Raw genomic sequence first — 13,640 nt, 5'->3', positions numbered from 1 at the left:
CAGGCTGAGGACCTAGAGAAACTGAGTGGAGAAAGCCCTTGCGTCACAGCTAATAGAGCAGAAGGGATGCTGCTCCTGCCCAGCATATGCTGGCAATGGGTGTGGGATGCCTATTGCTCATCTCTGCTCTTTATCGAGACCTCTGGTGTTGCCCTGCCTCCCCTGGTGCTGCAACACGAGTTTGGGATCCAAACCTCCAAACCCAACCTTCTGCAAAGCCTACAAAACACAACAACTGATTTCCACAGTGAGGGTGAGATGAGAAGAGAGCCTCCATCAGCTCTGCCCTGGCCCCACAGAGGAAGGTGGGTGGCTAAACTGGCATCAGATTTGCTCTTATTAATTAAAAATACCCCTCCGGGATAAATGGAAAGAAGGGAGGGCAGGAACACGTTAACGTCTCCGTCACTGGTGTGGAAGCAAAACAGTAACTCTGCCCTCCCACGTTTTGGTTCCCTTCAGTATCAAAAAGTGTTTCTGACACTTCACATTAGTGGCCTGGCTAACGATAAGCAACTACAATGGCTCCCGGCAGCAATGCCCAATGCACCCTTATCACTGGAGCAAATACCAGTGGGGCCATTATTTGAAGATGCTTGTTATCATCACAGAGGAAGCATGTGGTCAATGCCTTCCTGTGCCTGAGCACTGAGAAATGCTGTTGTGAGCAATGGCTCCCGAGTCAGGAAATCCATCCATGGCAGCAATGAAGAACCATGCCAGACCTGCAGTGGGTGGCCTCTGCTCCAGGCAGCCCATTTGCACCAGCTGAAGGTACAGGCCCATGTTCAATGTCCTCCTGAGCTTCCCTGCGTCACAGCCCATTTGCATCTCCTGTCAGCTTCCCAGGGCTTGCCAAGTTGCAAATTGCTCGCAGGTTGCAGCGGCTCTCTGCTTCCTGCAAAGCGATGCAAATGCAGCAGCTCCGCTGTGTGGGAAAGTGAGCACAGAGGGAATGCAGAGCAAGGAGGAAATTAAAACTGAAATGAAGGTCTAAAACAACAGCAAGGAGATGGGAGGGAGGGAAAGAGCCCACGCTAAGTAGTGTAGCTCTTTATGCCTTTGTGTCTGGAGGGACACTGTGGCTGCCTGCAGCAGGCAGCTTGCTCACTGGCCCATACCAGATTCTGCTCAGCACTGAGCAAGTGAACATGTGTGAGCAGAGGTTTCAGAAGTGCCTTGTGCTGCTCCCGAGACCCTGGTCCCAGCCTGTAGAACACTTTCTTTTGCATTGCCATGCAAAAATCAAGCTCCTGGCACCTTGGTCTGGCACACAGCTGCCCAGGAATCCGAGACAGGGAGGCAGATGGCCCAGGGGTGCAAAATACACAGGGAGAGGAATAACTCTCCCTCTCCTGCCCGTTCCCTGTGACAAGTTGCATAGAAACACTCAGCATGAACAGAGACAGGCTTCTGAAAGGCACTGGAAATGTTCTTACCTTTCATTTGGACAAAGTCAAGCTGATGGATGGACTGCAGCAGAGGGGCGTTGTCAAGGTTCAGATCGAAGTCTGTGGTCATCCGGGGTGTAAGCGTCCCCTTTCCCCACTGGTCCTCGGTTAAGTGCACTCTCCTGATGAGAGCGTCGGAGATCTGGTGGCAAGGAGTAGCCTCAGCTATGAAGGGCTACACTGTATGCTGTGCCTTGTCCCTACCCTGCTTGCCTCCTTCCCTGTGCCTCCCAGGCTGCCATGTCTGCCCCTGACTGCCAAAGGTTGGGACATCACACGTGGTTTCTAGCATTGCCCTTCACTGCAGGTTCAGACTGGCAGAAGGACCCCAGAAACTCTGGAGACTACTTTAAAGCCAGGGTCTAGTACCAAAGGACCAGCCCAGGAATGAATGGTGTGATGCACTTCTCAAGTGCTGTATGTCCATCTCTTGCTGGAGAGCCATGAGACAGCATGTTGTGATCTCTGCTCCAGAGATACACCACCATCTGCTGCAACCCTCTCTTTCTCTGGTCAGAATAAGAATGTCCCTGGCCTCATTCTGCTTCTATCCTGCTGCAAACCTGGAGGTAATGAGAGGTTGGCCCTTGATGTTACAGCTGCAAAAGCTGGGGATACCACCCTTGGTGTAACTCCCCCACCTCTGCTGCGTTACCCCATGGCCCTGGGCTGTGCAATGCCTTTCCCACTCCCCTCACAGCTCAGACGCGAGCAGCTCCACACCAACCTGGAGGAAGCCGCTGGGGTCGTTCTCCTTGATGACCTCCAGGCAGTACTCCATCAGGCCCGTGGTCTGGCGCAGCTTGACCGTGCAGTGAGAAATCTGGTCTCGCACCACCTGCAATGGGACAAGGAGAGCAACATTGCTTGGAGCTGTGGGGTTTTGGGAGATGGCGAGCAAATGGGCTTTGGTGCTCCGTGGGCACAGGGACAGGGTCAGGGCAATGTGAAAGGAGACAAAAGACTCAAGGGAACAGAAAAAGGCCAAACTGGCTCAGACACCAAATTCCAGACCTTTGAAAACCTGGTGAAAAACAGCAAGCCTTATTTAGCTCAAAATTATTAACCCGTGTGATTATGCAAAAGAGTAGGGCAGTTCCATGCTCTGTCTTTAATTAAGACAGCTTCCAAATGGCAGCTTATGAACTTGATGCAAAGCAAATGCCTACCTCCACAGAAAAACAGCTGCTGCTGCAGCCTCTGTGGGCTGCCCTATCCATCCTTGGCACAGTGCCAGGCTGTGGGGTTGTCTCTGGTTATCTTGGTATTTCCAAGAGGAATGAATGCACCACCTCCCTCAGCTCACACTAACGATGTGTTTGAGAGGGACAGCACTCATCCCCCATCAGCTGAGATGGACCATGCTGCAGAACTGCCTCATTTTCTCCACTGGCTGCAGCAGGATCCTGGGAGTGAGCTCAGAGGGAGAGATGTGCCAGTGAGAGGAGATAAATCCACTCGCCTTGCGGCAGGGCTCCCTGCAGCATGCTGAGCTCTGCCTGGAGCTGCCCAGGCTGCATGCTAAAGCATGTCTTCTTGTAGCCATGGATGGTTCCCCCAGGGGAATGTGTTTCAGCACCCCAACAGCAGAATCCAAGCAAGTGTGTGGTTTGGCTGGAGACTGCAGGTTCTGCTGACCCTCCCTGAAACACAACGGGGAGGACAGGGTTCAGGCTCTGATGCCACAAGGGTATATTTGAAGGTTGGCTGGTCTCTCACGCTGAACCGCTGCAGAAGGAGACAGTGCAGGTCTGCACTGGTGTCAGCAGGACTTCTGTCATAGGAGATTGGCAGAGCAGCTCAGGCAGAGAGATTTTATGCTTTAGAAGAATGTGCTTATGGCAGATGATTATTTTTTTTTCATGTAAGAGCTTTAAAGCTGGGTAAAATTCTCTGCTAGGGCTGAACAAAGCTATGCAGCTCCAGAGACCGCAGCTATTCAGGATGATACAGACAGTGAAGATGAGCTTTGCCTCAGCATCTGCAGCTGCAGTGTGATGGGAAAAGCTGCAAGCAGCAGCGATTAACATTTCAGTGAATTCCAGTGCCTGTGTGCCCACCACTCCATAGGCACAGCAAAATGAATGCCCTGGGCTCTTCCCGTGAGCATCCCTACTGGTGTGAGGGATGGGGAGGTGAAACGAAGCACATGTCAGCCTCCTGTGGTGAATAAACTTGGGCTTCAGGAGGGGCAATGGCTCCTGCAGGGCAATCAATCACGTGTTGTTTAATTATAATTTAATCACCTCTACTTAATCACCTAACAGGAAGAAAAAAATTACCAGTCTTGCAACTTGAGACAACATATCTGCTTCTGTGAAATGCCAGGAAGTGTTCTCCTAGACGGCTTCTGGTTTTTAGGAGCATCCACTCCTCGCTGCTTTTAGCAATCCCAACCTGATGTTTCCAGCCTGTGGCACAGGGAGGCCGGAGCAAGCCTGGGCAATGGGAAGGGTGCTGTGTGCAGGGTGGACAAGGCAGCAGAGCGAGCTCCCATACTGCTCCTCTGTATGAAGACGTGTGCACAAAGGGTTGCAGAGATGCTGGATTGCTCTGAGACAGGGCTAGTGAGCAGCACAATGGGCACACACCAGTTTTGGCCTCAAACGCTGTCATTAGTGAGGAGGGTTCATTCAGTGCCAGTTTCTGGCACTTGAGTGCACTGTAATTGCTCTGCTGGGATGCAGTGGAGACAACAGCCAGTCCTGGAGATCTGGACTCCTACACTGGCCTGTTCTGAAAGCACAGGCAAACCCCATGACTTCCTTTCTCAGCAGGGATGGTCAGTCCCTTGGGATAGGATCCAGAAGGTGCAAAGCCTTGCAGCAATCCGCAGTCCCTGCCATGCAACGCAAAGCAGTCCCTTGCATTAGTTTGATCTCTTCTGCTCAAGAGAGAGGGTGCTGGGGGGCTGTTCTGCTCTTGCAAGGGTTGTTGGCTGTGTGAATGTTGACCCAGCTGCTGACCATGGTGTAACACTGAGTGTGCGATGAGCCCAGACGGTGGGCTCCAACCTTGCTGTGAGAGCATATCCTGAGAGCACTGGCTGAGCCAGAGCAAAGTTTTGCATTCCCTGCCTGCTGGGCTGCAGATGGCACGTGGGAATCCCACCCTGAACATCCAGAAAAGCAGCTTCCTTCTTTCATGCAAGATCCCTCTCCAGAGAAACGCACATGCCACCAGGAAGACAGCGAAGATGGGATTGGTAAACAATCTTTTTATTTGCTTTGCAGCTTAATCTCTGGTCTGCCCAGGATAATGAATTTGTGAGCCTCTCCCTGCCCTAGTAGATGCTTTCAAAGCATTACCAGCAGAACTGCCATCTGCTACCTGCAGCTGGACGTGAGCCTCCAAGAAACAGTATTTGCTCAGTGAAGACAGGCAGAGTGTCCCAAGACAGCTCTGGACATGCAGCTGGCTCCCCAGCACCTGCGTGGCCAAGAGACAGGGCTCCTGTTGAGGAGAGGGGACCTGCCACCACTGCTCCAGTGTTAGCTGGGACTTGTGGGGGCTTCCTGGCACTGCCTGGGAGGATGGAGCTGGGGCATGGGGATGCCAGTCCCAGCTCTGCCTCTCTACCCTGCCTGCACCCTGGCAGCAGGGTGAGGTGAGGCCAGTGCCAAGGCGGCTCCAAGCTCATTAATTACCAAGCTTCCTGGCAGATTATCCCTGCTAATAAAGGTCTGGTCAGGAGTGGAAGCGCTTGCTGCAGGCTGCCACTGAGGCTACGTAAATCTTTATGCTTGTGGGTGCAAACAAGAAATTCCATTTAAACATAAGTAAAAGCTTTGTTGGTTTTTTTTTTTTTTGTAAAGGTGGTCAGAGGCCAGAACAGAGAGGCTGTGGAGTCTCCAGCCTTCAAGACATTCAAAACCCAAGCAGAGGCAGCCCAGAGAAGCCTGCTCTAGGTGCTCAGAAACTGCACTCAAAGCAGCGGATGCAGCTCTGTACCAGTCTACATCTTTAGCCCCAGCAATCCTGCCCTTCTGCAACTGTGATCCTGTTCGGGGACCAAGCACCTATTTATCTGGAGAACTAGAGCATGAAAGAGCAGTTTAATTGCAGCATCTACACAGCAGGCAAGCCAACAGTGGTAACCCATGTTCCCCTCATCACCAACAAACTTTTCAAGGCAAGAAGAGGGCTCTCTGTTTGGGACTTTGTGGCTTTACACCTTTTCCACTCTATACAAGAGAAACGGGACGCAGACAGGAACACTGATTAGGGAAAGGAAAGGTTTTAAGAATAAGACATAGACATCTCCCACACCTTTGAAGGCATGGTCTAAACCCAGTGGGGCCAGTGAAGCCAAAAAGTTTTCCATATGGACTTAAGTATCCTGTGGTTCTCCTCATGCATCTGGGATTTCCACTCCTTGGGGTACCTCAGCTCTGTTACCCCAGTAATGAAGAGTATTTCTACTCTTCACTAGTGTAGAGCACTAGTGAAGGGAGCTGAAAGTGAAATCTGGAAGTTCCTCCAGCCTTTGACTCATGCAAACAAATAAGGCTGTGTTGGGCAGATAACCAGGAAAACCACGCTGCCATGAATCCTGCATGGAGGTAGACAGTTTACAAACCTCTTCTGAAACTATGCTGGTAACACACCGCACTGAATGGTGGCATCTTCTGCGAAAGGGCTAATGGCTCAGGTGGTAAAAGGATCTGGGCAGCTCCATACATTTTCTTTGTGGCAGTTTTTATCAAACGACTTTTTTTCCCTTCAGCTGCCAAAGGAGGCAATAGCCAGAACCTGACTGCTAATTACAGCCTATAAAAAGGACTTTTGCTGTGCACTCACAGCAGTTCACTACTACCTTAAAATAGGACATTTATTTCGAGAGCTTTTATTCCCTGTAAGATGACATTAACTATAATTTACATTTTAATACAGCTCCTAGAAGGCAATAACATCTGCACTCATCTCTACTTACATGTCTTCCTCCCCTTCCTCCTCTTTTTAGTTCTTGGCTGATAACCGATTTTCAAGACACTCAACCTCACTTGAACCTCAGCTCCTCAGTGCCTGGGATGAGTCCTGTTGGGGATGCCACATGGAGGACATGGAGCCTCCTCGGGCACACCATGGATGAGGTTTGGTCACCTGCACGGCTGTGGGGACGGAGGGTGGTGTTACAGGTCACTAGTGCTGTGCTTTGCCGCAGGGCTGCAAACGCAGATGGAAAAATCCCTGGGACAGATCCCGACAGTTTGATTGTGCTGAATCCCACAACCACGCATTCTCTGAGCAGAGCATTTCCAGGTGGATGTTTCCATGGTGACTTGCCTCTTATTATTGGGAAAGGAGGCTCAGGCTGGAGCTGGGAAAAGCAGACCTGCTGCATTAACAACCCTGTGCGATGCTGGTGGCGACACATCCTGGAGGCTTGCACAGCTTGTTCTGATCAAAGGCTTCTGTAGGCACCAGCAAGTATGGGGCACCAGCAAGTATGGGAAAGTGTGATATGCAGATCTGGTCTCCAGTGCAGAGCCAGTGGAGAACATGGCACATAGACAGATGCTATGGGGGACAGATGTGAGCCAGCTCTTCAACAGAACAAGCAGAAAGCTTGAGGAACATCAGAAAACAAGGGACATCCCTGCAGCCCAATCACAGCTCTGCTGAGCTCATCTTCAGTGCGCAGGTCCCAGTGCTGATGTCCTTCCCAAGGTGGTCAGACACCATGGCAGGGGGAAAATAGTGCAGAGTGTGGAGGGATTTGTAAGATAAAGCAGCAGTCTGGTATCTGCATCTTTGGGAAATAATGCACATTGTGATGAGCTTATCAGACCTGTGTGTCCCGTCTGGTGTTTCCATGTAGAAATGGTGCAGTACAGGAAGCTAGACCTGTGCTTCTGTCCTGTCTCTCATCCTTTCACACTAGTCCTGATCACCAGGGACCTAATCCAAAGAGGGACACCAAGTTCGCTTGGACTTCCTGGAAAATCCTGACTGTAACCCCTAAAGAAAGGTCATGAACTGGCATTTCATCTCTGGAGATCCAGCACTATGGACAGGAGCCCTTGGTGAGCATTTCCTGTATAATTAACTCCCCTGGGAAGTGTGACAACCACTGTTTGCCTGCAAAGACTCTCTGGAGAAAGCACCATGGTGAAATCACAGAACAAAGACATCCTATGACCTGAAGGCCATAAGAAGACCAGAACAGACCACCAACACTGCCAAGAGCTTAAAGAAGGTGCATGCAGTGCTCAGTCCATGTGTGCTGTGGAGGAGATATTTCTTCCTGGGACAACACTGCAGGGAAGCCTCCCTGTCCCCTGTACAAACCACCCTGTGCTGTAGGACATCTTCCCTTGGGGAAGACCATACTGGTCCTCTGAAAACCAGGGCCAGCAATGAGGAGCAGGACAGACAAGGAGGTCTGTCCTGGAGGTGGAGCAGGCACTGCTCCTCCAGATGCTGTTTTTTGAAGCCCAGGTTCTTAATCTGAATCCAAGTGTAGGTGGAAGCTGGAGAAAGGCAGGGAAATGTCCCTTCCAAGTTCAGTTCCTCCCAAACCTCTCCCCACTCTGAAGTTAGTGTTAGTGTTTGCCCACAGGCAAACCTGGATTTGTGCCTCCATGAAATACTTGTCAAGCCAGAGTAGGTCAGTCCTGAAGCCAAGCTGATCCCAGCTCTGGGCACCACACAGAAATGGGGGCTTGGGCTGCGGGGTGAAAGGCGCCTGTGGTACCGTCTGTCCCTCCATGCCTCTCCTCCCTCACACAGTGCCATACCGTGCCACGATGGACAACCTCTCAGCACGGGCAGCCCGCGAGGAGATCGGATGCAGCCAGGGCACTGTGGCTCCACACTGGCTGCTGGAGCAACTAGTTTGGATCTGAAAGGGCTCCTGGGTGGCACAGCTAAGTCTCACTGGCCAATCTATCTCCTCATCTCCTCCTTAGCTGAGATGCTCTGGGGACATGGCAGTGGCAAATGGACGCAGGCCAGGCTAGTGGTGGCCTGGTGTGGCCGGAGGACCCTGTGCATGCACAGTGAGGACAGCAGGCATGTACCCAACGGGACTGAGGCTGTCCTGCACCCCCTGTCCTGTCTGCAGCTTGTGAAAGCAGGCAAGACCCTCTCTGTCCCTGTCCCCAAACCAGAGGGTATGGAGATGATGCTGAAGCAGCAGACGCTGTTCTCAGCCTGACGATGCTGAAGCCACAGGAGGCAAATCTCAGTGTGTAAGACTCTAGCTGGCACTCGAGTGGGTCACAGCTGCAAGACTCTCCCTGTATAAGTGTAAGACCAAGGCAGCACTGCTGTGTTAATTACTTACACCTTCCAACCCAAAAAGGGAAAACCAAATAATTTCAGGCTAAAAACCTGCCCAACACTCCACAGGCTGCAGAGCAGAGGGGAGCAGCTTCTGGGTTTTAAACACCTCCTGCTGTGATGCTACTGGTAAGTGGATGCAGGCTTGTGTGTCACATCTACTGGAGCATGCAGGGCCACAGAGCCATTCCTACCCATGCAGCCCCCTTCCCACGGCACATGGGGAGCTGCAAGGGCTTGGTCCTTCAGGGAGGGTGGCTTGGGGGCTCATTTTAACAGAGTCCAGCCTGAAATGCAAGGGCTGTTTCTTCTTTTACTAATGAGAAAGCCTAGCTGATAGCAACAGTGGATGGGGCTGGGATGTACATATACATGTGCTGGTAAGAGCAAGCAATGGGATGCAGATTCCTTCCTCTGGCCAAAAAGTGGAAGGCCTCCGTGTGTTGTGCTGAGCAGGGAAATTGCTTTGTGCTGCTTGGCTTTGTGAGAGTTTAATTAACTGTGCCCTGAAGGGGAAGAGGGAAAAGAGCCCACCAGGCAGTGGGGGCCTTCTCTGCACCTAGAAGACAGGCTGGCGGCACGGCATGCCTGTTTGGGGTTGTGCTTTATTGAGCACTGATGCTGGGCTTGGTCCCACAAAGCTGCTATTGTCCATCTCCTGATGGAAACGCTCACAAGCCTTTGTGTTGTGGTGCCCATCGTCTGCAGGTAGACTGGAGACTGGTGGCCTCCTCCCTCGTTTTAGGCAGGTCCAGGAATCCCTCCGGATGGATGGTGGCCAAAAGCAAGGCCAAGGGGTTGCAAGTGGAGCCAGAGAAGACACAGAGATGTTTCTAGCCAGAACACTGAAATGCCCTTGGAAGAGGGACCCTAAAGCACAAAGTGATGTCAGGGTGAAATGCCTCAGCTGGCCTGTATCAGTCATGGCCAGGGTGCAACTACCTTGTCGCACAGACACTGGGCACTGCTACTACACTCGCTCCACCACTCCCAGGTGAGATCTGGCCCTTTGCTTCCATTCTTAGCCCCAAATGATCTGAAAAGACTGCAGGAACGAAGCAAGCCAGGAGCCCGTTCTCACAGCTGACCTCAGTGCTCACATTGAGAGCTGCATCTCAGCTCCCCCAGCACCAACAATTCACGTCTCAGTGCAACCACCACCCTGAGGCCATGAGGTGCTTACCAAACACAGAAAATAGAGCAAGTCCTGCTCCTGCCTGATGATGGAAGTGGCATCTCATGATACCAAGTGCCACATAAATTCAGCTGAAGCCAACAGAAATTACAGGCACTCAGCATCTTGCAGGATCATGCTAGTAGCTCAGAAGCAACATGGGACATGAACAAGGTCATTTTCCAGCCTATGGATGCTGTACACGTGACTGCTGACATAAGGACTAGTAATTGGCCCAGTAGTAGAGTAATTCAGTGAGAACCATGACCTGGAGGAAGCAGCTCTTTGCTCAAGGCCTGTCACACTGTGAGCAGGCTGGGCATCTGCAGCAAAATGAAATTCAGCTAATGCGGAAAGCAGGAAGAGAGGCTTTCCAATGACCCCCCCCCCTCCTCCTATGGTGCTTCACGCCAACAAACAGCACCAGTCCTCATCCCCATCTGGTGCCAACCCTGCAGAAAGCACCACTCAAGCTGACGGGTAAGGGCTCACCTTCAACTTGTGCTCGTGCTCCTTGTTGACCCGGGACAGCAACTGGGCTTTCCTTCTGTTGAGGGCATCAATGAGGGCGTCACACTGGGCCACCAGGCAGGCCTCGAACTCCACGCTGTTCTCCTGTGGGTCAGAGCAGAGCATCATAACTCGTGACACATCTCCATTTCAGTTGGGAAATGTGATTTTTTACTATCATACCACATGGGCCATTTCTACATGTGCTGCTGCACCACTGCAACTCACAAATCCATAGCATTAGCATGTGGGATGCTTACACCCTTGGCTCACAGCAAATGCGGTGGGTGGGAGCAGGTGGGGAACAGGTTTGGTCTGTCCTGCCACATCCTTGGATTTACCTGTGGCAGAGAAGGGCTGAGCTGGGGTCTCTGCTGCTCCCTCCATGACACAGGCAGCTTTGGGAGGAGCAGTTTTTGGGAGGGTGCAGGGGAGTAATATGAAAAATCAGGTGTGGGCCCCTTTGGGAGAGCACCCACCAAGCCAAGGCGGGGAGATGGGACAGAGGATTGCAGAGAGCAACTCATCCTGGTGGGAAGGGGCTGGCTGTTTCTCAGCCAGGAGACACAGTACCTGGATTTGCTGCACCATGTTGCGGAGTTGGACCAGGAACTCTTTTGCTTCCTTGGCTCTGTCTGACAGCCCATTCAGGGCTTGGGAAAGCTGGCTCTGCAGGGAGAAGAAAGAGCAAGGTTATTTCCATGTCCTGGACTCATCCTTGTGCTGGAGGAGCTGATGCATGTGTGATCTGGGCTGGGGATGGACTGAAGCTCAGCATTGCCTTCCTGGGGTGTGCAGCCTTCAGCAACCCATCAAGGTGTCCTTCTGCCCCTGCTGCCCTGAGTGCAAGGAGAGGAAAAGGAGGGTTAGCCATCATCATGGATGCCCTGGAAGCAGATAATCAGTGTCCACCTCCTCCATGGGCTTCCCTGAGTGATCAGAGACAAGCCACCTCCATACTGGGTCTCAAAGTGAGCCAGCCACTACCTCCCCTGGATCTGTGCTCTCCAGGGAGCCAGACACCAAAATCCTGTAGGATCTGACCCTTTCTGCAGATGATCAGCAGAAAGGCTCAGGTCAGGCCACCCGAATCAGACCCAAAATTTCCCTGAAAGGTAAAGCTGATTCCTCCACTGCCATGCAAAATACTGTTCCCTCCTCCTCCAGTGCTAGGGATGCGAGTGCACACCCACAGCCTGCTCTGGTCCATGCTGAGCTGAACAGGAATCTTCCTTCCCCTTTTGCTGTGATTTCAGTAAGAGGACTTATCTCAAGAGCTTGGCAGATCGCCCATGACAATTTACCTCTCAGAGGGATTTTGCCTCTTTTGTGGGCTGCAAATTGCCTGCAAACACCACACAGGTTTTGAAGTGTGATCTTTTTTTTTGTAGTAGACACAGAAGGGAGCCGGTGAGATGGGAGAGGGGATCAAAGGGAGTGGAAGAGGGGATCAAGGGGAGTTATGGTGCAAAAGGGATGCAAGGTCACCGGTGCGCAGTGCCTGCTGAGATGGTGCTGGGCTGAAATCAAGAAAAAAAGGCATTGCTATCAGAGAGGCAAGGTAGCAAATGAATGGCAACCATTTAATGGCCCAGAAAATGACCTTACTGCTGCCTCCCTAGGAGATGTTAATATAATCCTAGTGGTTTCTGAAATTCCTTTGTAATTTATTGTGCCCAAGTCATTAGGATGCGGAGCTAATCAGCAAATGCATCTCTAATAAAAATGGGATTGCTAAGTCAGCTCAGTAGGTCTCCTCATCTCTCCTCCTTCCGCTCCCTAAGCCTAAACTGGAGGAGAGCTGAGGCCAGAGGCCAAACTGTTCCCAGAGGCAATGGCAGCCCCACGCACCCCAGGGACCACCCAGCCCTGCCTCATCCTCTCCACTGTGCCTCTGTGAAAGACTCCATCGCCCTGCCCTATGCTTGCCCTCCACAGCCTTCCAGATTTAGGAAGATGTCTTAAACCCAGCAAGGTGGTTTGCTGAGAACTGCAGGGCCCTGGTCTTCAGCAACAGAGGCAATTGAGAGTAAATCAGCAGGAGTTTGTTATGTTTACAAGCTCCTCATTAGAACTGCAGCATGGTGAGGTTTTTTCCTTTAATAAAGTCTTCGGAGGGCCTTTTTTTTTTTCTATCAATATACACCCCAGAAAGGGGATCTTTGTATGAGCATAACTCTTTGACTCTTTCCTAATGAGAAAGCATTTAAAATGTGCTCTTAAAATTTAGTAAGAGCTTTATGATGCAAGTGTGCATTGTCCACATGTAGCTCCTTCGCCCTGAACCCCCCCAATCTCGCAGCACAATGTCTTCCATGGCACAAGCAGCTTTGAGCCTGTCCACAAAACAAAAAAGATGGTCCATCACCTTCAGAGCATCTCTCCCTGAGGTCTTACAATGCATCCCACTCCTCAGCTCAGCCCTTTCCTCTGCTCAAGATGTTCTCAATGCCACCAGTGCCAGCAGGTGGGGGGCATGAACTAGTCAGAACACTGTATTTTCTCCATAATTGTAAGGTTGGTGAGGTGCACAGTGGACACTCTGCCCCGTAGCTTGTCCCCAGCATGGAGAATGGGGTGCCAACACCAGCATGCACAGCTCACAGTGATGTGCTAGCATCGCCTGTGCAAACCTGGTGATACCACTTCCTATGCATGGCTGTTCCCTACAGAGGGTCCTCACTGGACATGGGAGCTCTAAGGTTTGTTTTTACAATGGCATGAGCTTTTTGCTGATCTCCAGTAAGGGTGCCCACCATGACAAGGCTCCCGGAGTTCAGACATGTTCCTGGACACATCCCCTTTGAAACAAACATCTGCCCAGCTCTCCTGCTGCATCCCTGCTGCTTATGGCAAGAGTCAACCTGCTGGGGACTCTGAGCTGCAAGCCATCACAGTCAGCCCATTAAACAAGGTTAATTAATGCTATACGACAACGGAGTGCGCATGGGAATGTGTGCAGGGACTCACGGGCATGCCTGAATGTATTCATTAAGGGCAGTGCTGCAGGCACAGTGACAATGTGATTCATAACCATATGCCACAGAAAAACAAAGTCCTTCTGGTTTCTGTTATTATGTTAATAAGTCAGAGCCTGCAGAGAGAAATTAAATGACTGATTGGATCTGTAAATTCTGCAGGTACCTTCAATGACCCTTGGAGCAAACCCAAGCTTTAATGCAGTCTGTCACCTCGGACAAGGTTTTAATCACCAGACATAG

At 51.4% G+C, this 13,640-nt stretch overlaps 1 protein-coding gene across 5 annotated transcripts in view; it reads right to left on the bottom strand.

Moving 5' to 3' along the window:
• TRIM9 (tripartite motif containing 9) overlaps positions 1-13,640 on the bottom strand; it is a 66,306-nt gene that overhangs the window by 17,962 nt on the left and 34,704 nt on the right. For all 5 annotated transcript variants that reach the window (XM_030484874.1, XM_030484875.1, XM_030484878.1 and 2 more), the window contains exons 2-5: positions 10,993-11,088; positions 10,402-10,524; positions 2,179-2,289; positions 1,440-1,593 (exon numbers count right to left, since the gene is read on the bottom strand). In XM_030484874.1, coding sequence (XP_030340734.1) covers positions 1,440-1,593; positions 2,179-2,289; positions 10,402-10,524; positions 10,993-11,088 — 484 coding nt within the window. The remainder of the gene's footprint in view (positions 1-1,439; positions 1,594-2,178; positions 2,290-10,401; positions 10,525-10,992; positions 11,089-13,640) is intronic.

This window comes from Strigops habroptila, chromosome 4 (genome assembly GCF_004027225.2).
Source record: "Strigops habroptila isolate Jane chromosome 4, bStrHab1.2.pri, whole genome shotgun sequence".
In the NCBI taxonomy this organism is placed as follows: Eukaryota; Metazoa; Chordata; class Aves; order Psittaciformes; family Psittacidae; genus Strigops; species Strigops habroptila.
The sequence above is the reverse complement of the archived record's forward strand: the minus strand, read 5'-3'. Positions and strand labels throughout refer to the sequence as shown.